We start from the raw sequence: 22,292 nt of genomic DNA, 5'->3' as shown, positions 1-22,292 counted from the left end.
GGAGAAGCAGAGTCGATGCTGAGCGGAGGAGCCTGATATGGGGCTTGATGCCAATCCCCTGAGATCATGACCTGAGCCGAAGTCAAACACTTAACCAACTGAGCCACTCAGGCACCCCTTTAACACCATTTTCATGATGTTCTTTGTGAAAAAAATGACTGAAGAAAACCACATTCAATCTCAGGCTTGCTTAATTGGTAATCAACAAGGGATAGTGAGCCTAGCAATACACAACACACAATGATTAATTCAGCCACAGAAACCTACCTTTGGTGCTAACCGTGTTTACATACTTCTGCATGGTCAGAGTCAACTTAAAATTACAGTAATATTTTGCATTTCATTGAGTGAACAAAGGACACCTTTTCCAATGGTGGGACTAGGAGTAGGTGAAAAAAAAACTGGGGGAGAAAGTATTTTAGGGGATGAAGGCCAGAGAGACAATGATTACATCACAGCGCTGGCATGTGTTTAACAGTCTGTTTTATTTGCCAACTGTAAAAGCCAGTAGCGTTTGCCATTGTGTAGTATAGGCAGTTTTGTTCAAAATATTTTTATATAACATGTGTGTGCACATGTAACATTTTGATGAAAATTTGAGGAGACAATTTGGTGTACTTTTCAGTTTCTCAACTTTCTCAGATAAAGAATAAGTTCATTAAGTTTCAGAACATAAAAACTTACACAGTATATAAAATATTGAAATATGAGAGTGACATACCATTTTACTCATTATCCAAGTTGAACTACCTTCTTCCTGAAGTAAACCAATAAACCATGCTATTCTCTTATCTCCTAACAACTACAAAAAAGTGAGAGCAGGAAGGAAATATATGGTGGAGTGTGAGAGTACTACTTAGAAATAACAATAAATGTCACTGTATTGCTAACTGCTTACTCATTTGTTCTTTCAGCATGGCTGTGGGAACTTCGTCCGTGTAATTCAGGCTTTCAATCGCACTCACTTGTATGTTTGTGGGAGTGGTGCTTTCAGCCCCGTGTGTACTTATTTGAATAGAGGGAGGAGATCAGAGGTAAGTGAAACAATTTTTCATTGTTAGTTTTGGTGTTAATGCCAAAGATTTCTTAAAACTGTATTTGAGGGGCACCTGGGTGGCTCAGTTGGTTAAGCAACTGCCTTTGGCTCAAGTCATGATCCCAGAGTCCCAGGATCCAGTCCTACCTCAGGCTCCCAGCTCCATGGGGAGTCTGCTTCTCCTTCTGACCTTCTCCCCTCTCATGCTCTCTCTCACTCTCTTTCTCTCAAATAAATAAATAAAATCTTTTTTAAAAAAACTGTATTTGAATCTAAAAAAGTTGTAATCATAACATAATAATAAAAAAAAGTTGTAATCAATCAAAGGTTCAAGCCCTTTTAACTCAAAATATATTTAATTTGATTGCTGTCCCCCACAATTACTGAAGTGTGGCTTTTGCCTTCAACTAAATATATATATTTCTGAATAAAAAAGCTACAAAAGATAAAAGAAAGAAAAATGGTGTAACTTTAAAAAAGGTATTGATACTATTTGTTCCAAATTATAGAAATATTATAGTATAACCTCACTTTCTTAAAGCTAATTTAAGTAATTTCTTATTTAACTTTTAAATTAACTTGGTAAACTTTAATGAGATACCTATACGAGATACATAAAGCAGGGAGCCCAAGTGTCCTTGCTGAAAAGAACTTTCTATAGTTAGTGGATAATGCTTTCATTTTAGACCAACATTAGTCTACACTAGACTTTTCTAGCTTTATTCTTACATTAGTTAAAATGATTTGGGGTTCTGTGAACAAACGCATTTGCTAAACACTAAGTATGTACCTAATATGTATAGACAAATAAAGGCTGGTTGAACTTCACCAATGATACTTAAAACTGTGTTTTTCTGAGTTTGTAATTAGTGACTAAGGAAAATATGCATCAGAGCAAAAGAGCCTTTCCTCCTTCCTTTAATCGAACATGTTGTTTTACTAAATAGGAGCATTTAAAAAACTTAATTATTTCAAATTATCTGGCTTTGTTTTCCATATGCAACTTAAATCTAGAATGTCCAGTTCTTAAAGAATGTCAGTTTTAGAGTTTAGAACTGTAAAAAAGATTAAATGTTGCTACTCATACACCTTATTAAGTTTATTTTCCTTTCACAGAGATTAATGTACTCAAGTACAAATATAATTGAACAATGCTTCTCTTTATATTGCTTTACTATTAATTTTTTCAGACATGGTATTTATACACACATATCTTTTGGTAAATAAAAAGTCATTTAAAAATAGCTGAGTAATTATAAGTTGACCCCAAATGAGGCATTTCCAAGTGGTTCAACATGATATGAAATATTACAATTCTTGAAGAAAAGTAAAGCTATGCTTCTTGGAAGACTACAGTTGGCTGCATTGAGCTTGTCATTAGAACCACATGCCTGTGATCAATTGATTAAATAAACTACTGCCCCAGACGTCTGCAATCTGTCAGACACTCCATTGAAGGCTGTGCAGTCACTGTACAGGCCAACAATAGCATAACAGTTTGCAGAGCACAGATTTCAAATAAAATCATTTTCCCATGTACAAATTGCCCACTATGCACTTCGAGGCTTAATTGGAAAGTCGGTCCAAAAAATAATCTCCTTTGGAAAACCAGCATGGAATAAAATTTAATCACTTTACTAAATATGAACTACTTTAGTCTCACTTCAAAAGATATATTTCAAAGGGGGAAGCATTTCCATTAATTAACCTCTTTAAATAATATGTGAACATCATAAGAGCCAATTTAAGTAGGAAAAGTGTTATGAATTTTAAGCTTTGTGTATAGTTGATTCAAGTCAAAGGGTTTCACCATAACATCATTTTTTATATATCTGTAGTATATAAATAATAACATAAATATAGAATGCATGGTCTAGCAAGCATCTCCTGTATTTGTTTTCTTTAGGATAAAAGATCCCTGAGCATAAAATGACCACATGATACAGAGAGTTGTATTTTGAGAGAATTTTCCTTCTTATGCATCACTGATTTTTTGTAATATCACTAATATTCTTTCTATAATATCACTAAAAAATATCACTAATATTTTGTAATGACCAGAATTAGTACTTACTAGTAACACCATGTGCAGGTATAAAGATATGGCCTTCATCCTGTATTTCAAACCAGTTTGAGAGTAAACCAAATTAGGATGGCACAATCATTACTTATTCAGTTTTATTCTTGAGACATTATCTGCCACCTTCTATCAGCCTATCAAATAGCAATGCGTTGGTTCTTGGATATTTTATGAGCCTACTTCACACTTGGAACATCACATACACTTTCATTATATCCTATGAGTCTTCCATTATTCTGTGAGACTGAGTCAGAGCTTTTGCAGAGCCTATCCAAAGAGCCTACGAATCCTTGCTACATCAATTCCTAACCATGGTACCACTCTTCTGTCTATTCTCTTCATTCTCTGTCTTCTGTTCCTAAAAAAAGCAACACAAGTACATAATGACTTGAAATAATGAATAAAACATTAGTTTAAAAACTATAATTGATTAATTTTGCTGCATATTCTTAGAATATTACTACATCTCATTTCTGGTTGATTTTATCAGATATCTCCATACATTGGTTCCAGCAGTTGAATACCCTTTAAGCCACTGGTTTTGTCAGTCATCAAGCAGATAAACTTATCTTTGAATGACCAAGAATATCACAGGCATTCAAATTATTCCCAGAGCCTTTTGAAGCAAATTAGTCACCCAACTTATCTGTTTATGTATCTATTCATAGCTTTCCTCTTCTCAGAGGAAAAGTTGTGGATTTTCCTTATCAATAAATTTCTTTGATCAATGACCTTCATTATTCTGTTTACTATCTTCGTTTTCTTTCTCCCGTGTTTACTCTTTCTCCTGTTTTAAAATAGGATGTTTCTTTTCCTTAAAATCATTATCTCAGATCTGTGACTTTTCTCAACTTTTTCTTTTTCTCACGTTTACTCATCACAAAACTTCTTAGACTAGTAGGCTATATTTCCTGTTTTTCCTGTCATTATTAAGCCTTTCTGATCTGACTTTCATTACCATCCATAAACTAATACTATTTCTCAGTGACCAAGATTCCTCAGTGATCAAACTGACTCCTCTAATCAGCATCCTTTCTCCTAGACTAATCTATAATATGTTGGTCATGCCCTCTGTTTTTCAATGCCTTTATTGACATCTATAACCTGAGACATTTTGCTATGCCTTCTTTCCTAATTTTTCACCACCTACTCTCTTTCTGGTCCTACTTGTTTTTCTCACTGATCCAGTCTATAAGTAGGTATTTATTTAATGAGAATAATGGCAAAAACAAAATTATTTCAGAACTTGTAAGCTACATTTAAGATGTTGGTCTTTATCCTGTGTCAAAGGAGGAGCAACTGTAATGACTGTAATGATCTTAAAAGAAAATGGTATGGCAAGGCTTATGTTTTTACCTGTGTGTTGCATTACAAATGATTTAAGGTGGGGAGGGAATGAGAGGCCTATAGTGAGATCAGTTAGAGAGTGGATGTAATATTTCAAGAAAGAAAGAGAGTGGCAATAAAGACAGAAAAATAGGCATGAAGTATAGAATAAATAGTATAGTTGATAATTAGTGGATTTAGCTATATAAAAGTAAATTTACAATGATACAGATATTTGTTTGTTGTTTGTTTTTTATTTTTGGCCTTTTCAGTCATGTATTTGTCATGAACTGAGATGAGATGCAACAAAGAGAATCATGTTTGAATTAAGATTTTAAGCCTGAGCTTTGTTCTCTTGAGTTTGAGTTGCTGTTGAAAGATTCAAGTAGAAATGTCAAGTAGGCAGTTGAATATACAGTTGGCTATATTAATGTTTGAGCCATTGTTTTGTAAGAGTAACTGAAACCCAAGCAATGCATGGGTTTAGTCATGCAGAGAGGGAATAATGTGAAAACAGAAGTGTGACTATGATTGAAACTTGAGGGTCTCTTAATTTAATGGCAAGATGGAGAAAAAGGGACCTTTGAACATGACCAAGAAGAAACAGCCAGGGAAGAAGAAGAACCCTCCAAGTAGGAAGGAAAAAACAAAAATGTATTCATTCTCAGAATAAAAATAAGTCTTTTTAAAAAGATAGAATGGGTAGCAATCTAAAATATCATTGAGAATCTAAGTAAAATGAAGTCTAAAAAAGAAACAGGAATTGTGTAGTGTGGTTGCCATTAGGATCTAAAAAAGGGTTTCAATAGAACAATTGAGGTTGAACACCCAATTGAAATGGATTGAGAAGAAAGTGAGAAGTCAGGAAATGGTGATGAGTATATGTGATTCTTTAAGAAATGTGATTCTCAATGAGAGTAATGTGTAGGAACTGAATGGGTTCTTTAAATGATGATATAAAGTTTCCAGTTAATAAGATTCAAGAAAGAGGGGAGATAATGGAAAGTATAAGTTGCCTAAGAAGATTGGATACGATGAGATCCAAAACATTGGTGGAATGACCTTAAAGTAAGAGAAAGAATTCCTCTCATGTACTAGTGGGTGTTAGTGTATATTCATTTATGTGTTTGGAGTGAGAAATTAAAGATGTCTCATTTAATGCCTGCAATACTTACTCTGCAATCCTATGATCAATTATTTGTTCATCATATGAACTAAGAACAAATTGGGTGATTGTCATGACTATAGTGACAATGGTTTGAAATTATTAACGGAAGAACCAGTTGATAGAGTATCCTTGAAAGTTTACTGAGCAGTACAGAGGATCCATTTTGTGTTGGTGATCACAAATCTATATTATGTTGAATTTACTTTGAAGAATCACTTTCTGCAAAATGCTTAGATGTTTGGAACAAGTATGGAGAATGTATAGACAGACATGCCCTTCCAGGCTGTGGTTTCAATGAAAAAAATCAGAGATTTAAGGAACTTAATATTTCTGCAAAAAATTAGTGAAACTAAAGAGCACAGAATCTAAATGGGTTAACAAAGAAAGTCAGGAAGAGAGAAGGCTGATGAAATGGGTTCCTAGGAGATGAAATTGGAGAATTGTTGCTGCATGCATGAATTAGTGATATTCAGGTAGACCACACTCTTTCTGGTGATAAGATCTAGACTCAAATTGTGTGAGAAATGATGCTGAACAATGGAGGAGTAGTTCAGTGGAGAGCAAGTGGTACCTAAACAATTTCATCAATTCCTGCAGTGCCACCTCTCACATTTGTTGTAAAATATGTGTATGTCTCTGACTAAGTAATCACAACTGGCCTTACTAAATTTTATTGTTTTTCCTCAATCATTTGTTTAGTTTAGTCATTTTGTAAATACTAAGTTTTTTGGAAAGCAGACATAGTGAAGAGTCAGGAGACTGAACTTTTTTTTTTTTCAGGTTTCATTTTTTTTTTAATCTTTTTTATTTTTTTATTTTTTATAAACATATAATGTATTTTTATCCCCAGGGGTACAGGTCTGTGAATCGCCAGGTTTACACACTTCACAGCACTCACCATAGCACATACCCTCCCCAATGTCCATAACCCCCCCTCCCGACCTCCTTCCCCCCAGCAATCCTCAATTTGTTTTGTGAGATTAAGAGTCACTTATGCTTTGAGGAGACTGAACTTTAATTTTACTTTTGTCATTATTTAGCTGCCTGACATTGGGCGAGTTATATTTCCCTCATCTATAGAGTTAATTCGTTGAAGAGGATCATTTTATAAGACCTTTCCAGGCAAGAGGACTGTGATTCATTTTAAACTCTACGATTCCCTAAAATCTCAGGGATGTCCTGCCACCATATTAAACTCAGTGTAACAAAAATGAACTAGTTTTATTTTCTTTAAGGATTCAAAACTTCAGAAGTCTTTCTTTTCTTCATCTTCCTGAACTACATCTGATCTGTAATTGATTGCCAAGTCTGCTGATTTTTACTTTACAACTTCTCTTGCATCTTTACTGCTGTTACCATGATCCCTGAAATCCTGACATGTCAGATTATTATTACCTAATTCCTGGACTATTGCTAGTGAAAGCAAATCTATTTCTTCAATCCAGTGTCTGTTTTTAAAATGGCCATTCTCAGGGTGCCTCAGTGGCTCGGTTGGTTAGGCTCAGATCATGATTTCAGAGTCCTGGGATGGAGCCCCACAACAGCATCCCAGCTCAGCGAGAGATCTACTTCTCCCTCTGGCTGGCCCTCCCCTGCTTCTCTCTCTCTCTCTCTCTCTCTCCAATAAATAAATAAAATCTTAAAAATAAAATAAAATAAAGCAAAATAAAATAAAATTGCCATTCTTAATCTTCTTAAAACACCAAGGTAAGACCCAATCTTCTTAAAGCAATGTTTTGATCCTTTCGTTTCCATACTCAAAAATATTGAGCCTGAATTTCTTTCAGGAAAATTTTGAAAAAGCTTAGCTTTATAATTAAGATCTTCTATCATCTAATGCAAACCTACAAAAGTGAAAAATTTTGTCTTTAAATTTTAGTAGTAGCTTTTGCTAACTTTGTTTAATAAAAAGGTAAATATACCAACAAAATATTCCTTCTCTATTAGGCTACACTGACCATCATATTTCAAATTGAATCACTGCCTCCAATCCTGGGTTTCCCAAGTTCCATTTCTGCTTAAATTTTTTTCCTAAACACTGAGCACCATCTAACATATTCTATATTTTCTGTACTTATCCTTTGTATATTTATACTCTCCATCATTATATTATAAGTTACTTGAGGATAAAGATTTTTGTCTATTTTATTTACTGTATTCCTAATGTTTTGATAATACCTGGCATATAGTGAATACTCAATAAATTTTTGTTAAATGAATGAAAGAGTAAAAAAACATTTTTATCTAAATTATGAATTCTACTTTGTTGAATCTAGCATAATGCTTATATAACAAAGTTAACTAGTAATATAAACTTTATATTATATATATTATATTATATATATAAATGTCTTGATTTTTTTGGAAGTGTTATAATCCTTGTATAGATTATTTCTCTGTGGACAATTTTCTTCTTTTGGCTAATTTTCAATGTATCTAGTTTGATTTACAATGATCCTTGATTCCCAGGTGGTTTTTGCTGGTATTATTTGTTTGTTTTCTGGTACTGATTTGAGAAGAACTTTTTGGATCAGCTTTATGTAGATGGTAGTAGGATGAGAACTTTGGCCTGCTGAAGTTTGCTTATCATTTCCAGATGTTTTCTTCATATAGGCCAAGAAAGTCTTAATAAAGTAAATTGAAGAGGCATAAGGAAACAAATGGAAAGCATATTATTTATGATGATGCTTTGTTTTACTAAAGAGCAAATTGGTTAACTAAATATAAAGTTATTTATTGTTGCTGTATTTCTGTTTTTTCTATAATAAAGGACCAAGTTTTTATGATTGACTCTAAGTGTGAATCTGGAAAAGGACGCTGCTCCTTCAACCCCAATGTGAACACAGTGTCTGTTATGATCAGTAAGTGGAAAATAAAATAGGGAGGGGGAAATACCAAATGAAAGGGAAACTAAAATAAATGCATGACATGGTATGCCCATCGAGATAGTCATATGAAGAATGAGGTAACAGAAAGTTGTGAGCTGAGAAATTGTAGTTTATCAGTTGCAAGAACTTGCGATGGAGTGATAAACATGTATTTTTTTCATTCACTATGATGATGCTGTCACTTCTAGAGCAAGTCAACCATTTACCAAAAAGAGTGTGTTCATATACTCATAGTGATAGGGATGCCTGAGTGGCTCAGTTGATTGGGTGGCTGCCTTCAGCTCAGGTCGTGATCCTAGGGTCCTGGGATGGAGACCCACATCAGGCTCCCTGCTCGGTGGAGGGCCTGCTTCTCCCTCTCCCTCTGCCTGTTCCCTCTGCTTGTGCTCTCTTTCTCTCTCTCTGTCAAATAAATAAATAAAAATCTTAAAAAAGAATGATATATATTATAAAGTAATTTTCAATATTTTCTGTAGTTCTTTTCTGTATTAAGTATACCCATTTTTCTCATATTTTAGTAATATTTTACAAATGATTAAAATGATATTTCTTTCAAATGAAAGAATAATAAAATGCATATGGATATCCTTAGGAGCAAAAATTAGAAAGCTTTGAAATTACAAGATATTCAGCTATGTCTGATGCAGAAACTTTTCAGATAAGCTTCTGAATATTATTTAATAAAAGCAATGTCTTGAAAAGTCTTTCCATTAGGAAGAAAACTGTATTCACCTATCGAAATGGGATGATATATATGTAATACTAGCTAAATATAGAGTTTTCACTTATTTCAAGTTAAATTCTATGAAAATAAACTTCAAAGATCTGTGAATACTAATAGTCATCAAATATCATTTAGAACAAAAAAGATTTAAAGCAGAACACTTTAAATTTTCCTGTTAAACTGATAAATCATTTAATATTTTTGTCCTTAAAGAATTGGGTTTGTTTACAAAATTAATTTAGTTATTGACCTTCATTTTTCAAGGATTTGAGACTTCAATTTTTATTCTTACACTCTTTTTTTTTTTAAGATTTTTTATTTATTTATTTATTCATTTATTTATGAGAGAGAAGGAGAAAGAGAGCGAGCAGAGGAGTAGAAGGAGAGGAACAAACAGACTTCGTGCTGACCACAGAGGCCATTTCAGGGCTTGATCCCACCACCCTGAAATCATGACCTGAGCCAAAATCAAGAGTCAGACATTGGACCGACTGTGCCACTGAGACGCCCTTATCTTTTAATATTTTGATTAACATTAGGATAAGTGATTTGCTTACCCTCAAAACTGAAAACAGAAAGGAGGAATAAGTTTAGTAGCTTGTATTTGTCATTTTATTTGTTCTACTGATTATCCCTCTAAACTTATCTCCAATATTGTCTCCAATATTGCATAATGAATTTCTGTAGTCATCTCACGTTGCCATATGGGGTTTGATCATTTCTGTTCTAGTGCAAGGCACTAAATAACACAGATTATTTAAAGTATTTCTATATATTAAAGGATCAAGAAACATCGAGAACTGAAGAATTTCAAATTTCATAATATAGTTGTGGTATGTAAACCAGTGTTCAACTTTAGAGGGTCTTTTTTGTTGTTTTTCTTTTTTCATGTCATTGTTGTAACACAGCAAGAAGTTAGATGATATCTCTTAAGCTATCAAGAGCCTCAGGAGGTTTTTCAGTAGAAGAAAAATTGGAAAGCAAAGGATTTTTGAATTAAAAGTTAAAAGGCACAGTTTATTTGCATAAACCAGCACAGACATTCTGAAAAATACATCCCTACTCAAAATTCTTTTTAAAGTGATGTTAATTATTTAATTATTTCTTATACAAAATAAAGCAGAAGCTTTATTATTCCTAACTTGCTATTAAAATTAATAAAAGGGGCACCTGGGTGGCTCAGTCGGTTAAGTGTCTGCCTTTGGCTCACATCAAGATCCCAGGGTCCTGGGATCTAGCCAGAGTTGGACTCCCTGCTAAGTGGGGAGTCTGCTTTTCCCTCCCCGTGCTCTCACGCTCTCGCTCAGTCTTTCTCTCTCTTTCTCTCTCTCTCCCTCTCAAACAAATAAGTAAAATCTTTAAGAAAATTAAAAAAATAAAATTATTAAGAATTTAAGACAGGATATGACGCCAACAAGGCAAGTAGGCTTTTAACATAAATAATGAGGTGGTACAGTAGGATTAGAATCAGCCCTCCCTGCCATACACCATCCTCTGAGTGTCCTTTTCCTTTTCTTCCTGGAAGCAGATAGGATAATATCTGTGCTAATCGATCTACTGAAAAGCAGGAATTTATAACCCACCATTTTGGGGATAATCAATATAGTAAAAATGAAAAATAGTTAATTACGAAGTTATCTTAATTTGACAACTGTTCTGTCTATAGAATACTTGAGCTGTTGCTACACAAATATTCACAAAATGAAGCTAAATTGCTCCAAATGCTTTCATGAACGTTTGTTATCTTCCTATAATCTGTTTCCATGGGTTTCAGACCGCCACTAGGAAGCAGAACTGGGCAACACAATGGCTGATACCCATTTGCTAACCGGTAGGGGTCCAGTGCATGACCTCGTGAGCACATATTAAAAACATTTCATTCTCCATTCTATCCTGGGTTAATTGGTATCGCTTATTACTAGGCAGTGAGTTTGGAGTGCTTCAAAATGTTTCAGTCCTGCCAAAATGACCATGATCTGAAGATAGCCAGGGGAGTAATTGTAGAACATCAGTCAGAGAAAAAAGCTGCACAGTGGTTCAGTGGGTCAGACCCGATACATTTTATTCTTTTTTAAATAGACATTTAATTACTTTTTTTATTCTGGGGTTACACATAGCAATTCAATGCTTACTGTCCTTACTAGGGTAGGAATTAATATGGACCTTAAATAAGCTCAAAATCTAATGTTATGCAAATACAGATTAAACGATCTGATTTTGCCATTAATGATGATAATTTAATTTTAAAATATATTTTCTTTTTTATCTCTGCATTCTGTTTTTTAAAGCTTAATGTGTCAAACTACATGTGGCTTATTAATATAATATTATACTTTTAGCATAATGTTAGTAATAATATTGTGTATTGTAATTGAAAAATTACCTTATAGAAAACTTCTAGCACTAAAAATTACAACATATACTTTTAAGGATAAAATAACCTTATCATTAATAATATCTTGACAATAAAAACTAGTATTTTCAACCTATGTAGTGAAATCATGGAATTTTTAACACATGGTGAAAAATTTTGAGATCATAAGCCAATTCCCATATTTTAAAGTTGAGAAGGTAGAGATTCAGGGTACTAAATGACTTAGCCCTAATTCCCACTTGGTTAATTCTTGCCAAAATTAGAAATTGAGTGTTCTCTTATAGTATTTTTGACTTATTAAAAGAAAGTAATAATTAGGCTATTTTATTAACTTTATGCATATTATTTCTGTCATTTTTGATGCACACTGTATAAACTTAGGTTTTTAGTATAATTAAGTATAGGCAGAAGAATTTTTATTTCTATGTAGAATAAAATTGTTTTGGTAATCATACAGGCAATAATGAGACCAGATTAAATTTAATCCAATTTTTTAATTTAATGGACAATGGAAACCAACAATTATAAACACTCTGTAATGTGTGAGGTTACCTAATAAATGAGTTTTCCTTGATTTTTAAAATAGCCTTAAAAACATTTAAAATTGTGTTGACATTTTCTTACTTTTTTATAGATGAGGAGCTTTTCTCTGGAATGTATATAGATTTCATGGGCACAGATGCTGCTATTTTTCGAAGTTTAACCAAGAGGAATGCAGTCAGAACTGATCAGCACAATTCCAAATGGCTAAGTGGTAAGAAACATTTTCTGCATTTTGAGAATCATGCTTTAAACTGATTTAGTTCTATAATGAAGAAAGGTTAAAATGTTTGAAAAAATCAACTGTGATGTAACAATTCTGTACTCTATGACTTTAAATATTTAGGAAAAATAAATACTTGAAGTAGTCCATAGTTCATATTCTAACTCTTTATTAACTGTCATATAATTATCACAAATTAATAAATAAAAATGACAATGATATTTACTAAACAGGCTCATATGCAAGAATCTTCTCCAGTTGTCTACTTGTAGTATATAACAATTAAATATGCTATTTATTCATTTAGTCTCCTTGAAAATTTTAATAATGTCAAACCTGAAGATTTTCCTAAATTTATGACAGTTAGATATAATGACTAGGGTGTTTTCAGGAACTCCTCATATTTGTTTTATACTTAGATTCTTCAATGATAAAACTGGTATGTATAATTTTTAATAATTGATTAATACTTAGCAGAAATCATATGTATGATAACTTTGTGATTATCACTAGTCATTTATTTCTAATTTGGGGTAGAGTCACATGACATTCACATCATGAAAGATGCTCATTTGACTTTAATGTACAATTTCAATCGGTTGCTGCTGCTTAGAAGAAGAAACCACTACAATCTTTGTCATTTCACCCTGGGGATGATTTCTAGCTGACCCTAAATTTGACAATTCATTTAACATTGCACAGCAAAGCATGAATCATCGCAGTTCAGCATCTTACTTCACTGATAGGCAGGCACAAGAAAGCAGCTATTGTCCATTTACTTCTTCAATTTATGACTCCAGTACATCTGGAAATAGAGTATTCTAAAACTTGTTTTGTTCTTGAAATAAAAAATCCCTCTATGTCTTCAGATGACTGCATTTTTTTCCTTGAAAAATTTCCCCTTCATTTCATATGCTGTCTTAAGAAAAAAACGTTTTTGAGATCTTGGACTCCCGGCTCTACATTCTGCTTCAGTGAATTTGAGTTTTTATGCACTAGATTGGAAAACTATACTTCGAAAAACAAACTTTTTTTTTCCCCTATAAAATGACCATTCAATTCCACGGGATATAGCTGGTAGAAAAGCATTTTGATTTGTTAGAACTCGAACCGGCACAAAGGATTTTTGCATTTACTGAACTTCTAGAATGTATTGCAGACAGGGAAAAAAATAGTTTAAGCTATTATAGATATATTTTGTAGCACTTGACATTCCAAAGACAATATGTTGTGTGAATACAATTATTGCTGTTAGATTCTGCCTATGAACATGGAATTATTCTTCTATACCAAAGATGAAGAAGCCATATGCCTGTGATCTATTTGCATGAACCGTAGATGGATTTCCATCAGGAGGATATATATATATACTCTTTGTATTTTTTCCTCAGAACCCATGTTTGTGGATGCACATGTGATCCCAGATGGCACAGATCCAAATGATGCTAAGGTGTACTTCTTCTTCAAAGAGAAACTGACTGACAATAGCAGAAGCACAAAACAGATTCATTCCATGATTGCTAGAATATGTCCTGTAAGTATTAATCTTGTCCTAATTTGAGGAAAGACACAAATTCAAATCATACAAATATGTTTTCTTTTGCTGATAGTTTATTTTCCCACTTTTATTTGTAGTTACAAATTAATGAAATATTGAGGGAGACATTTTAATTTACTGTTTATTCACATCAGTCATATGAGATAAAAAAGCTTAATTCAAGGAAATACTGTTGTCATGGTTTTACACAAATAAATGGTTTTTGTTTAATTTTTTTGCATTTAATGCATTTGTATTGAAAACAAATAGCTAAATTGTATGTTATAGAAAGAAACAATAATTCTTGTGAACAAAATACAGCAAAACCTCAGTAAAGACAGTTATTGAGGAACTTTTCATTTTCTAATGAAAAGAAGTGCATTAGTAAAATATAGTCCTAATTAAAAACAGTGAACAAAATAGTCTTCTGATATAAATAGCAAGTATACATAGCAACTCAAAAAAACTCATGATGCCCTCTCAAATAGTTTTATAGGGTTGCCCTGACTTATTTATGACTAACATACTTCGTGCAAAAGTATTTCTTAAAGTGTTCAGTGTTTTAAATAGTTTATTTTTAAATATTATAATATTCCATTAATTGTGGAGCTCATCTGCTTTTAAGTCATTTGGAACAAGGCAGTAGAGCCTGCAGAAGGAGTGAAAAGCTTCTGGGCATACAGAAAAAAAAAATCAGGAGAGACTATTTGTGAATGACCCAAATGCCATTTTCCCTTCCCTAGCTGGAGAAATATATCTAGTGAAGCATCTGATTGGAAATACTGAAGATTAAACGATAACACAGAGAAATGAAGGAGAGAAAATAGAGCTATTGGAGACCACTTGGTATAAGTATAGCCCACTTTCCTGACCACAGTATACTCTGCAAGCTTCACAGTATACAAAAATTTATGTTCATTTTGAAGACAATGAGTTATTAGGACAAATTAGATTATGTGTTCTCCATAAATTTCCAGATATTTTCTCCATGCACTGTTGAAGTTAGAAAGCTTTAGGGCATATATAAATTGAAACATTTACAGTTGATACCATACTATAGAAAATTATTAGTATAGCTATGAATACTGTAGATCTTAAATATTCATCTTCACTGGTATGCACATGTAGTTAGCATTTCCACCCTTCAGATTATAACAAATCCTCAAGTAATCCAAGTCCAAGCTGAATTTTTAATGCACTTGAATATTTATTTAAGCTATCTGAAGTGTGTTTTCAAAATGGTTTCAGAATGACACTGGGGGACTGCGTAGCCTTGTCAACAAGTGGACGACCTTCTTAAAAGCGAGGCTGGTGTGCTCTGTAACCGATGAAGACGGCCCAGAAACACACTTTGATGAATTAGGTACATGATGTGAGATTGAGAAATGTTTTTTGAAAAAGAGTTTGTAAAGTTTATTTTAATAACCTCTCAGAAGAGGGTGTATTTTCCATGAATGCTTTAAGCATAAATAATCTGCCAATTTGAATGAATGATCCGGACACTGTTCATAAATTTCCTTAAGTGTTTTTTAAATCTGTTTTGCCTCTGAGTGCACTACTGAGACATTTAGTTCATTGAATTCACCATGATATATAAAGAAGTGTGTGTGTGTTTGAGAGCGAAAGATGTACTTGCATAATTTACATATGAATAATGATATATTTTTGCTTATCTGAAAGACTATGCATTTCATATATATTTAAATCCTAATATTCTGATTTGAAATCAGTTGGTATGAGAATGGAGCTATATATTTTAATAGTTACTGAGCAGAATCAAGGTTGGTTGGGACCGTGTCAGAGTAGAAATTATAGATGTATTCTCTAGTCTTGGTCCTCCTTGGTGACCCTGGGATTAAGTATTCTCAGCATGTGTGACATGAAGAGGGTGATACTTTCCAGGTCAAATAAGACTAACAATCTTATTCCTTTCTACCAAGGAACAGTTCTCTCTTTTTTTTTTTTAAATGACATTTTTTTTTTAAAGATTTTATTTATTTATTTGACAGACAGAGATCACAAGTAGGCAGAGAGGCAGACAGAGAGAGAGAGAGAGGGAAGCAGGCTCCCTGCAGAGCACAGAGCCCAATGTGGGGCTCCATCCCAGGACCCTGGGATCATGACCTGAGCCGAAAGCAGAGGCTTTAACCCACTGAGCCACCCAGGTGCCCCAACAGTTCTCTTTTTAATCAGAATAACTTGATATACATCATAGTGTCATGTTTACTAAGTGCCATTTAGAAATGACTTTTATTTTGCTTTAATCCATTAAAATGTAAAATGCTGGCTATTCTCAGATTTTGAGGCAGGTGATATGGTAAGCAATAAAAATGCATTACAATATAGAAAAATCTGGTTCTAGCAGTTGTAGAAACTGGAATAGGTAGCTGAACTCTTCAAAAGCGAGCCAGTGTATTGATCATAGAAACAAAAGTCTTCGTATCAGCTTTTTTTTTTTTTTAAGATTTTATTTATTTATTTGACAGAGAAAGATCACAAGTAGGCAGAGAGGCAGGCAAAGAGAGAGAGAGAGAGAAGGATCCCCGCTGAGCAAAGAGCCCAATGCAGGGCTCAATCCCAGGACCCTGAGATCATGACCTAAGTGGAAGACTGTGGCTTAACCGACTGAGCCACCCAGGGACCCCTGCATCAGCTTTTCTAGAAGAAAGTTCCAAGTATGACTTTGTGTTATAACCTGCTCACACATTATAGTCCCCAAATTCTTTGCAAGTATGTTTATGTTTTAATGACTTAGGGTATTTCAGTCTTACCTGGTTTTTTTTAGGGAAAGCCAGACAGTTTAGCCTTTTGTTCACATATGGAAAGTCTTCTCTTTATTAATTTATTGCTTAAGAAGTCCTAAGTTTATTGTGAATTTAAAATAAACACATCTTTCTTTGTATTTCCCAGCAAGAATCTTAATTTGCAAAAGTGTCACTAAATTCAAATTTTTCTTTTAACTGTACAGGTGATTGTTAACTAAGGGTTCCCACCAGAAATCTACTTCCAGGTTCTCATATGTGTTACTGAACCAAACTACCTATATGTTTGGCTTTGCCTTAATATACTTTAAACTTTTTGTCATTAGGGGAATTATTGATTAAATTAAGCTACCAATAGCTCTTTTGACCATAAACCAAAAAAGTCTTATTTTATATAAAGAAAAAAAGTCATGTTGAAAGAGTTTTCTTAAAAAAAAAAAAAAAAGGTTTTCTTCCACATTCCAACTTCTAACCCTAGGTCAAAAAAAAATTATGATTTGTAATACTTTTTAAATTTTAAAAAAGTGGCATATTATCCTTAAAGGACATTTAGAAAATGCAGAAAAAAGGGGCACCTGAGTGGCTCAGTCAGGTAAATGTCCATCTTGTGATTTTGGCTCAGGTTGTGATGTCATGGGTCCTGATCTCATAGTTCCTGAGACAGAGTGCCCCTTGGGCTCCACACTCTATGGGGAGTCTGCTTGAGATTTTCTTGTTCTCCTTCTGCCCCTCCCCCACTTACACTCTCTCTCTCTCTCTCTCTCTCTCTAAAATAAATAAATAAATCTTTTTTAAAAAAGAGAGAACAGGGGCACCTGGGTGGCTCAGTGGTTTAAGCCTCTGCCTTCAGCTCAGGTCATGATCTCAGGGTCCTGGGATCAAGCCCGCATCAGGCTCTCTGCTCAGTGGGGAGCCTGCTTCCCACCCCCACCCCCTGCCTGCCTCCCTGCCTACGCATGATCTCTGTCTGTCAAATGAATAAATAAAATCTTAAAAAAAGAGAGAGAGAACATGCAGAAAAAAGACAATATTTCTATATTTCTGCTAACCATGGACACACACTGGTGATCTTATTGTATCGTGGTGTATAGGTTTACGGTTTACATGGTTCTCGTCTATATTATATACCACTGTGCCTTTTCCATTTAATATTACTTCATTAGCATGGTTTCCATAAGTTTGCCGTCTTTATAAACCACTTTGTGTTTGTATAATATTTTATTTAATTTACTCTACCATGTGCCTGTCATTGAGTTCATTTAGTTGTTTCCAGATTATAATGATGCCGCCGGAATACCTATCTCAATAATACTTTTCATAGTTGAAATTATTTTCTTAGGGTAAAATTTTAAAATACAGTTAATATTTGGGAACTTTCAAAGAGTGATGTTTTCCTTTTATAGAGGATGTGTTTCTACTCGAAACTGATAATCCAAGGACAACACTAGTGTATGGCATTTTTACAACATCAAGGTAATTATTAAACAATTACAGCTTATGGATTAAACAATAAACTTTATTGAGTAATAGTAATTATTACAAAATATTCTTTTCAACTTTTAATTTTACATAACATTCAGGATGTAATCATCCTGTTTTACTACTTTTGCTTGATTACCAAAATATGTTTAAGCTGAACTAACACTTTCAAAATAGGTTTGAACAGTGTTTTTGATGACTATATGCTATTTTTCTCAAAGAAAGGAAAACATGAATGATAATGCAGGAAGTATGTAAGCTATTTTGTTTTAAGTGGAAGTTTTAAGTAAGTGGAAGACTAATGTTTCACCTAAAACTTTTGGTGTTTCTATTAAAATAAATTTTACTTCTGGAGCAATCTAAAATGATGACTATTCAGAAACTAATAAAATACTGCACTAATTTTCATGTTCCATATGATGGTATTTCATATATTTGGAGATAGGTTTAATGTTTTCTAACTTCTCTGGGATATCCAGTCCCAATTGTCATATATTTCCAGACAATTGCCATATTCTCACCCTTTCGTAGAGATGCTTCTGTTTACTCATTTTACACTGGAATGTTACTCAGAATGCAACACAATACTCCAGCTGTGACATGGCCAATGAGGAATACAATGGGTCCCTTTTATGAGACCATCAATTATAAAGCAGAAACTTAAAGATTTTAGCATTCTCTTCCAGTGGGGCAAGCACAGCATAATTGTAAACTGTTAATGGGCCCTCAAAGTAAAAGAAAATCACAGAAATATTGATTATAAATCATATTTACACTTGCCCTATGAAACTTGTAAAAAGATGTCCTTCAGGATGGACAGTTTAACTCCTGTTCTAACAGAGAAAGTAGTCTTGATTTAACTCACAAGGAATTGAACAAAGTGAAAAGAACCAAATTCTTTTTTTTTTTTTAAGATTTTATTTATTTATTTGACAGACAGAGATCACAAGTAGGCAGAGAGGCAGGCAGAGAGAGAGGAGGAAGCAGGCTCCCCGCAGAGCAGAGAGTCTGATGTGGGGCTCGATCCCAGAACTCTGGGATCATGACCTGAGCTGAAGGCAGAGGCTTTAACCCACTGAGCCACTCAGGCGCCCCAAGAACGAAATTCTTAAGAAGAAAATGTTCGTCCCCCAAAAATATTTCTATAGTGTTTGTTTTCTTCCCAGTAGCTTTTTGAAAAATTCAAAATTGTCATTTCTGACATTGATGCTAATGTCAGTGATGCTAATGATTAATAATGTATCTTGTTTTTTCCAATGGGCATCTAAGTTTTCCATTAAGCATCTGATTTAGGAGATATATATAAATCACAATGTTTGTTTCAGTCAATCTGCCTTAGTAACAACAGAAATAGTCTTTAGTAACGATCCAAACAAATTCTATGAGATTTTATTGACAAAGTTAATGTAATGAATCTCTTTCAGAATCTATTGTTTTTTTCTGTTACTAACAGGGAAAATACAGAGACTATGACAACAGACTTTTCTAGCTACTCTTTAGGATACATGTAGGAACATTCTCACATTAAAATAATCTTAAGGCAAAGAGATACCATTTTCCCTTAATGAGATTTATTTCTCTGAGTTAAATTATGATAGATTGTATTGACGGTGACTTAGAATTCAAACTCATATTTTTAAATAAATCATCAGTTTATTTTTTCTTATTAAGATAAGCTAGTTAGAAATTTCTTTACTAGTCCTATATTTTGGGAACATTGATGACTCTTTTATAACTTATTACTGCCTACTACCTCCATGGATGAATTAAATGTTTTAATATTTTATGTGTCAATGGCTTATTTCAAAATAATAGAAGTTTTTTAGCTTTATAGTGTGTATTGTAGCATTCAAGTTTTCTATGATGAATTATATCAACTTTTATCACAAACTTTATCTGTTTTTTAAAATTGTATTTAAAAGTTAAAAAAATAAGAAAATAGATCTCTTTCTGTTTGTTTTTTTAGCTCGGTTTTTAAAGGATCAGCAGTGTGTGTGTATCATTTATCTGATATACAGACTGTGTTTAATGGGCCCTTTGCCCATAAAGAAGGGCCAAATCATCAGCTGATTTCCTATCAGGGTAGAATTCCATATCCTCGCCCTGGAACTGTAAGTATCCAGGAATGTTTCTTTGTTATTTTGGTTTTTAGTAAATATAATTTAACAAGATATGAATATCATGTTCATGTTTATTAAATACAGCCATAGACCAACTGATAAACTCATTATAATTTTCAGGTCACTTGGGACTTTACAAATATAGCACCATCTACAATTTTTTTCTATGTACTATTACTAATAAAATCTCTCTTAGACTTTAAGACAACTGGATATATGAAACAGGACAGAGATATTTCCTAATTTTATTCGCATAAAAGCCATAGCTTGGAAAGTGTTAACATTTTGGTGTCAGCCTGAAAGAATTTGAATGGTATTTGCTTTTAGTAACCCTTCCTGATATTAATGAATTTCACCTATTTTAATAAAGGAATAACCATACAAGAATTAATTTAGAGATAAAATATATGTGGATCTTTGAATTTTAAGGGATATATGAGAAATTATATGCTGTGCATTTCTCAAAAAAAGAAAATAGTATGTGTAAATAAACACAATGAAAGTGATGTTATAGTTCAATAAAATATTTATGAACTATAAAATTCTGAGGTATATGGTATATTACAGTATTAAGTAATATTAGCAGTATTAAGAAGTACATTGAAAGCTAACGTTTCTAGCTGAAGTTACAGACGGTGCACTCATAGATTGGAATTGAACTTTTCCTAGGACAACAATGATCATAGTCCTATTGTTTGTTTTTCATTTGGCCCCTTGTAATGCTTTATTGAATTCTAGAATATTGATTAGTTTTTATCTCTATAAAATGTCATAGAGTACACTGAAAAGAGACAATCAAGAGGAATATAGTTTTCAACTGACTATCAAGAGGAATATAACTTTTTTGTATTTTTGCATTTCATAGAATATGGTTATATTTATAAACTGGAGTGATGTGAGTAAAGAAGAATGTTTTCATGGAAAATAATTAAAAGATAATTGTTAAAATATTATTTTCCTAAAATGTTTCTTTTTCCTTTTTACTTGAATATGAAATTCCCTCCACCAAAATTCTTTCAGATATTCATCCCACATAATTTTTACCGATTATTGATTCACTTTATTTTTGTGTTATTATTAGAGTTTATTTGCAGTGTATTATTCAGTCCCTTATTTTTTTCATCATCTTAAATTATACTGCTGTCAAATTTCTTTTAAAAAATAGGAAAAATAGTTTGCTAAGCCTTTAAACCTAATTTATTAAAAAATAAAAGAGCTCAAATTTGGTTCCCTGGCTAAGAAGCTCAAAGATTAATCATTGATATATCTTTTACAGGAACAATTAACTTTTAATTATCTGGAAAGATTATCATCCTTGCTCTTTAGCTGTGAAAGAATTAAATTTTAAAAAGCCACACTTAATCATGGCTGGGGACAAAGTCCTATTATACAATTCATGGTCTCCTTATATGTGATCTCTTTTTGATGCTCATAGCTCAAGAGAAAGTGAAAAAATAATTATTTGGTGTAACACAAGGAAGATATCAATAGATATATTGATCTTAGGGTACCTCAAGTTGGGATGTGTTGGATAAGAAGCAGAGATTACGTAAGAGGAGGCAAAGTGAAGGGGAAGGCAAACAACTTTCAAATTCCATTATAACTCACGGCTCTCTTTATTCATTCAGTGTATTTCATGCACTCTCAGGTGACTCACTGATAATCTATTCAAACTAAATCTTCTTTTTGAGAATTATTTACTGTTTGAAGTTGACCAAGTCATTGCTTCATCTTAATACAGAAAATTAACAATTATGATTGTATATGCTTTCATTAATTGTTCTTTTTAACAACATACATATACAGGAACAGCTGGGTTTGTAAACTCAACAAAATTCTGTTTTCCCCCAAGTATTACCTTAAGATAAATTTCCCAGATAAATAAAAACAGATAAATGAGAGCCATGCTCATTGGTTCAGGTTTGAGGCCTCAGAGCCTCAGTGAGTATATGTGGAAGCTAGTTTATACCCAATTTACAAGAGCAAATTGTATGTGCCTCATCTCAAGTAAGGATTCACAGTACTAACTTGAGAT

At 33.1% G+C, this 22,292-nt stretch overlaps 1 protein-coding gene across 2 annotated transcripts in view; it reads left to right on the top strand.

Annotated features, from left to right (window-relative positions):
• The window catches only part of SEMA3C (semaphorin 3C), a 205,004-nt gene that overhangs the window by 98,597 nt on the left and 84,115 nt on the right, over positions 1–22,292 (top strand). For both annotated transcript variants that reach the window (XM_047694856.1, XM_047694855.1), the window contains exons 5-11: positions 915–1,034; positions 8,381–8,471; positions 12,231–12,350; positions 13,751–13,893; positions 15,145–15,259; positions 18,062–18,131; positions 20,104–20,248. In XM_047694856.1, coding sequence (XP_047550812.1) covers positions 915–1,034; positions 8,381–8,471; positions 12,231–12,350; positions 13,751–13,893; positions 15,145–15,259; positions 18,062–18,131; positions 20,104–20,248 — 804 coding nt within the window. The remainder of the gene's footprint in view (positions 1–914; positions 1,035–8,380; positions 8,472–12,230; positions 12,351–13,750; positions 13,894–15,144; positions 15,260–18,061; positions 18,132–20,103; positions 20,249–22,292) is intronic.

The sequence above is a fragment of the Lutra lutra genome, chromosome 11, assembly GCF_902655055.1.
Source record: "Lutra lutra chromosome 11, mLutLut1.2, whole genome shotgun sequence".
Taxonomy (NCBI): domain Eukaryota; kingdom Metazoa; phylum Chordata; class Mammalia; order Carnivora; family Mustelidae; genus Lutra; species Lutra lutra.
This window is presented reverse-complemented; position numbering and strand designations above follow the sequence as displayed.